The 6,474-nt window shown below is 40.2% G+C and overlaps 1 protein-coding gene across 1 annotated transcript in view; it reads left to right on the top strand.

Annotated features, from left to right (window-relative positions):
- The window catches only part of rbfox1 (RNA binding fox-1 homolog 1), a gene marked incomplete at its 5' end in the record, with an annotated part of 164,360 nt that overhangs the window by 156,940 nt on the left and 946 nt on the right, over positions 1 to 6,474 (top strand). The window contains 1 exon segment of the mRNA XM_032537557.1: positions 3,653 to 6,474. This exon segment is cut by the window's right edge and continues 946 nt beyond it. Within this exon segment, the coding sequence (XP_032393448.1) occupies positions 3,653 to 3,775 (123 nt within the window). The 3' untranslated portion in view covers positions 3,776 to 6,474.

Below are 6,474 nucleotides of genomic sequence, written 5' to 3'. Positions count from 1 at the left end.
TCCCCTCCCTTTAGTTCTTACTCTGGGGACAGAAAGCAGACCTGTCCCAGACCACCTGAGAAATGTATTTTGGCCCTAACAGAAGTACTTTGAATTCAAGCATTTCTATTAAAGCCCTTTGCTAATGTTAAATCATGTTTGAGCTATCACTAGGCCCGGCAGTATTAAGCTTTCCCAATTCCCGTATTTTTTCATGTTTTACCAGGGAATTCAATCAGGAGAGACTTCCTTGGAGATAGGCAAAGACGTAGTGTACACAAGCATAAACTGAAATCTACAGAGTCTTTGGGGATTATACTCCATCGTGGTAGAGAAGCCAGACATATGCCCCGTTGGAGCCTAGACACTGGTGATGGTGGAGAAGGAACCCTGAGACCAAAGAAAGGAGCTTTCTGCCAGAAAGGGACTCGGGTCGCAGTGGTTGGCCGATGCCCGGAGGTTTGCGCTGAGCTCCATTAGCTCCAGTCTGCCATAATGCCTATTTCTTCTCTGAGGATTAAGGATTGAAAACCAGGGAGGGATCTTTGAGGAGACATGGACAAAGATACATTAGAGCAGCCTTTGCGGAAGACATTAACCAGACCAACACACCCCTTCAGTAGAAATGGATTCCTCCAGGCGCAGATATGTCATGTTCTGGCTGATGTGTGGTTTTGTTTTGTCGTCCCCCATGCACCATGCACCGGGAGCAGATCATGCCTGCCCGATTGCAGATTTAGTTTAATTTTTCCTGGATATTTGTGATCCTACCACAAAAGTAAGTGGGTTACATAGTTAAATGGTTTCTTCCATTTAGTCCCGTTATGAATGACATGGATCAAAATTAGCTATTTTTACTTCGCCGCCCACGTTATCTAATCTGTCCGGCCACGTGTAGGCACGCACGCTGCAACTAAAGTTTTGGTTCCTCTTCCATTTCTTGCGTATGTGTCAAGCCAGGCCGTATATTTGAAGCCAGGCAGGTAATCACATGCAGCCGGATAATTTACTTTAATGGTGATTTATGGTGAGTATGACTTCTTACCGCGAGACATGCCCTCAGGCGGAGAGAGACACCGACGGATGGACAGAGACAGACACACACACAGCAACATATTGGCTGCAATTACCACAGTTTTCACCTGTCTCTTTCTATTGGAGAGAGAGAGAGAGAGAGACACACACACAGCCGTGACCGGTGCATGGAAATGAGCATTGAGTATGAAAGGCTAGGCGTACGCTCAGGCATGTATCTATGCTAGGCGACACTTGCACGCACAGCGTTTTCCAGCTCTTAATAGTTAAAATAGTGTTGTGATGTGATTTACGACCGGGAGTCTTCAAAATTAACTGGATGCTCTAGTCGTACTACTTCCTGTCTGGCCAGACCAAGGCTATAATCATTAACGAACACCAACAAAATAAGGAAAACTAGGTAAAAAACTGTAATGTCTGTTTGAAAAACCAACTAAAAGCTATCTAGTAGATGTCATATGTCAATGTTTTCGTCTTTGTCAATGGCTTTCATAGAGCAAATAACGTTATATTTGACATGTAGACTTCTCTTTATTAATCCTTTTTGGGGTGACTCCTGCAAGGAAATTGAGATTTCCAGCAGCAGTTTTCAGCAAGAAGAATACAGCATAGAGGAAAAAATAGATAGACCATAGATCTGTTTTATACAGTCTATGCCATAGTTTCCGACTGGGAACCATGGAAATTACAATATTCCATGTCCAATTGAACATAGTCCATGCCCCTCCCTTGGCATCATGGCGGTACCAAAAGTCGGAAGAGTCCTGTTTGATTATGACTGTGTCAGATGAAGTGCCTTGCAGTGGAAGGTGGTGAAATATGTGGACGGGGGACACATCCAATGCAACTGAAAGTCCATTTGAGAAGTTGTAGATGTTAGGTATTTATTTTCTGGTTAACCATGTGGTTAAAAACTGTGGATCTTTATTAACAGATGGGGAAACATGCACAGAGACTAGGTCTAACTTCTCCTAAAACGTGTGTCCTCGTTTCGTCTCTCCTCACATATTTCCCTGCATATCACCTCGTGTCTTCAGTGGGAGGGACTAAGTTGCAGAGAATAGAGGGAGGGAAACCTGGACGCAATGAAGGTAATTGGGATGTACCCTCTGTTTTTTCTAGTTCCACTAGTCTTACAATAGCCGCTAATTAGCGTATCCTCTTGGTATAAAAGACCTTTCCACACCATTCTCTGACCTAATGCACCTTAACTGTCCCTGAATCCAACTTTAGCCACCATATACTTTATGTCTAGTTCCACTAATCTTACAAATATCCACTAAATTAGCATCCTCTGCTATCAGAAACCCTGTCCCTTGAAATGCCCTACCAAAGACAATTACCATGGTTTCAATATGAATGTGTTTGTGTGTGTAAGAGTGCAGGCAAATCTGTATGGTCATCAAGTGGGCACAACTGGCAGTGTGTTGAGTTGGGTCTCGACAGTGTGTGTTCCAGCTTGACAGAACCACCTGCACCCACGCCCCCCAACACCCCAAGAACCACTGTTTGGCTAACATCTGTCTCTAAGACACATGTTTCCTATGCTATCAAAAAGCTAAAGGCCTCTCCATGTCAGTTATTGAAACACCATTACCATCCAATGATGGGACATAGCCAACATCACCATGCAACCAATCAGAGTCGAGGTTCTCACTGCCTACATTGTTAGATATTAGAGATAGAGATGGATATAATACCTAAAAAGACACTGGAATTCTGTGCAATCTCATTACAGTGCAATATTTAATACTCAGGACTTTTGATACACCACACTTGCATAATGTGTACACAAACCCTTTATCTTTCTTACCATTTTATATATGTATATAGTATACATGTATCTTTTTTTTCTTTTCTTCTGCACTACTTACATTTTATATTTGTATATTTCATGCTGACACTGTTTAGGGGTTGCTTCAGTCTCGTTGCACAGGTACTGCACTTGTGTATAATTACAATAAAGGCTTTCTATTCTATAGATTGGGAAACCTTTGAGGCTCTCCTAAATATTGACAGATTTTCTAGATTAATACAGTGCAGATAAAATGTTCTAAAAGTAGAAAGCAAGCATGTATCAGTGAGAATGTTTGGCCAGTTAGAACTCCACTCCTACTCTGAAAAGCTTAAGAAATAGCTTGGTAAGAAAAAAAAAAAGAGATTTACAAATGCAGTTTCATGTGGACACACACAACAAACCAAGCACATTTTATAAGATATGTAAAATGAATGTTAAATCTCCATCTCCACCCGGTGAAAACCAGCATGATCCATCCACAAGATTTAGCCCATCCTGGTTCCCATTCTGCTTAAAACCACCTTTGGACTTGATTTCTTTGATTCATCTTTTACTCCATTTGTTCATGGTTGTATTGACTGGATTTCTTTCATATAGCAGTTGGCATGTTCCCCTGGCATGAAGCGTCTAGCTGTGCTTGCTGCATGACGGTTGCTCCGGTCATTGGTCTTATCATCTACCATGGGTTTGCCCCGGAATAACGGTAACGTTGAAACTCTAGTTGTAGTTTGTGCAGGACCAAGGCGGGCTAACAAGGGTTTTTGTGTGTGTGTGTGTGTGTGTGTGTGTGTTTCTATGAATATGCATGTGTGTTTGTGCAATACCTTGCGTGTGTTTCAGAATGCGTTCGCCCCACTGACAGATGCGAAAACCCGGAGCCATGCCGACGACGTGGGGCTAGTGCTGTCCTCTCTCCAGGCTAGTATATACCGGGGAGGCTACAGCCGCTTTGCACCCTATTAGCAACACCTCCAACCTATACTCAACCTTCCAACAGGACAGAAAGAAAGTGTGTGTGCGAGCAAGTGTGTGAGCGAATGAAAACAACAGAGAGAACGAGTGATCCGAGGAGAGACGTCACCGAGGCCTGGGCATTGCAATACATGCAGTTTGTGGATCATTTTCAGCATCTCCTAAGAGAGAATTACAGAAAAACAAGAAAAAGAAGCTGATATTTTTCGTCTTATACCTCAGATATTTTGTGCTGTGTATTTTGATATTGTGGGTTTTTAATTTCTAAAACCTAGATTATCAGCTGTAGAGGTTTTTTCCTAGGACTAATAGAGAGCTGCTAGAGTAATGATTAGGACACAAGTGAAATATTTATCAGATTTCAAATTGTTAGGGCTTGTATAGAGATCTCCAACCCTGTAAGATAGGTCATAGTCACACTTGGGGTTTTTATGTTTTGTAAGAGTGTTAAAGTGACTATGCCAGTAAGTGTTGTCGTTTTTTCTCGTCTCAGCTTCCTTTGGCACCCGTTTAGCAATGATAGCTTTTTTTAGTTTTCCCTTTGGTTTGGGAGGAGGTAAAGAAACATGAAAGTCTCGGAACCTAAAGAGAAGCTGAGAACAGCCATTATTGCTATGCCATCATCAGATGTCAACTTGTTTTTTGTTATCTACCTTAAGGAAACTTTGGACTGAAACTTTACTATCATATGTTTATAGGCATTTCACCAAACCAAGACAAAATCCTATGTAGTGTCTGCATAGTCATGAAAACTGCATGTATTGTAGCCCAACTGCATTGAGTGCAACATGTGGTTTTCTTGTTTTGGTTTTGGAATAAAATAGCATTGCATTCAAAAAGAAAATAGTCATGTAAGTTGGACTTTGTATCTCATAATTACAATTCCCATCTCGGTTTCAAACATGTCTAAAGACATTCTTTTTGGGTTTAATCAGATTGGCCTGTCGTGCATGCTGTTCAGCATGGAAATAGATGCAAAAGTCAGCTATTATTAGTCTGTCTGATTTGGTCTGAATATAGGATGACAGCAACTTGGGACCAAGCTGTTTCTATAGCAATGCAATCTAACAAGTTGTGTAATTTTGATATTTTTTAACCTGAACCCTATTTTCCTAAGTTTTTTTTATGTCTAAATGGCTAGTGGGAACAACATTTTTTTTTAAATTGGTCTGATATTAAGCAAAACAAGCTACAATCTAACATTAATGGGCAATTGCACACCTTCAATTTCCGTCCACTAAAAGTGCGGTTTTGGCCACTGATGTCTTCTAAGTGTCTGACGACATTATGGAAATGATTCCTACCGAGTAAGATTCTTTTTGTTTAACATGAAGATTTCTTGGTACATCTTTCCACTCTGGTCTGGTTGAAATAAACTCGTAATTCATCCATTTTCATGTGGAAATATGCGCTAAAAATACGGATTTTTTTACATGGAGTCTGGTGAGTTTGGCCGATTTCTGAGCCGTTTCTGGTTACGCAAAAAAAATCTCTTTATCAAAAGGTCTATCTCAATTGGAATCCTTTGCATAATGTTAGGAACAGTTGTCCTGTGGGGTTATATTTATAGCTCTTTTCTCTCAATATTGGATCGATTACAGAGATCTTGGTTCCCATTAGTCACTTAGACACCACTGAAAAATGCCTAAATTACCCTTATCGCACCAATATTACACTCCGCACATCCAACACACTCACGCAACACACTCCAACAGCAAAATGTAGCTGTTGACCTTATGCAAAACCTCAATGTGCCCCTTTAACTGACAACTCACATCCGTTCATACGGCCACACTGATTGGACAGTCTAACCATGATCACTCAAAGGTGAACATCTCGTAATTATAAGATACTGAGTCATAAGTCTCCAGTTTTTTTTTTTTTTATCCTTTGGTGAATCCAATGTGTTTTCATGTTTGATGTCTCTACAGATATGACAAAAATGCAACAAGTTTCTCTAATAAGGGCATTTCTGCTTTTTCATAAGTTAGCTTAATGGGGTTAACGGGGTAATTAAGAAACGATCGCTTTATAAAAAATACAGCAAGTATTAGCAGTCCCAGCTGCTCTCAGCTTCCCGAGATAGTCACAGTGGAGTTTAGTTGACTTTGTAGGGGGGTAACAGTGGGAGTCAGCACCTTATTCAGCCTGTATGCTTATTGACTGAATATTGTGGTTATGTCTTTCATCACTTTAAGCCAAAGCTTCTGACGGACATATCTGGCGCGTTAGTGTGTATAGTAAAGATTCTACATAGATAGATATGAGATGAGAAAAAAAAAAAAGAATTGCAATGGCAACCAAACTGTTCAACCATTTCATATGACAAAAATAGTCCACGTGAATAAATGAAAATACATACGATTTGGTAATATTGCAGAATTTTAAGGAAACAGTCGGGATCCTGGGGAAGAATGTCAAACTTTATGATAGAATTCTAACTTAGGATCCGAAGAGGAACCGTTTTATGGCACTAATCTTCTTCCGCATCCAGACATAGATGTTTTTTTTATATAAACTTCCAATATATTCATCGGTATAACTGATGATTTTTATATTACAGGAGAGATTTAAAAAAATATATATATAACAGTGGCCAAAGCCACTGTGTCTATTTTATCTCTTTGTTAATTTTGTTTTCCTTGTTTTTTTTGTTTTCATTATTAAAATTGAAGCGGGGGAGGGGGGGG

This window comes from Etheostoma spectabile, chromosome 15 (assembly GCF_008692095.1).
Source record: "Etheostoma spectabile isolate EspeVRDwgs_2016 chromosome 15, UIUC_Espe_1.0, whole genome shotgun sequence".
Taxonomy (NCBI): Eukaryota; Metazoa; Chordata; class Actinopteri; order Perciformes; family Percidae; genus Etheostoma; species Etheostoma spectabile.
Note: the sequence above shows the minus strand (reverse complement) of the source record. Positions and strands in the feature narration are given on the sequence as shown.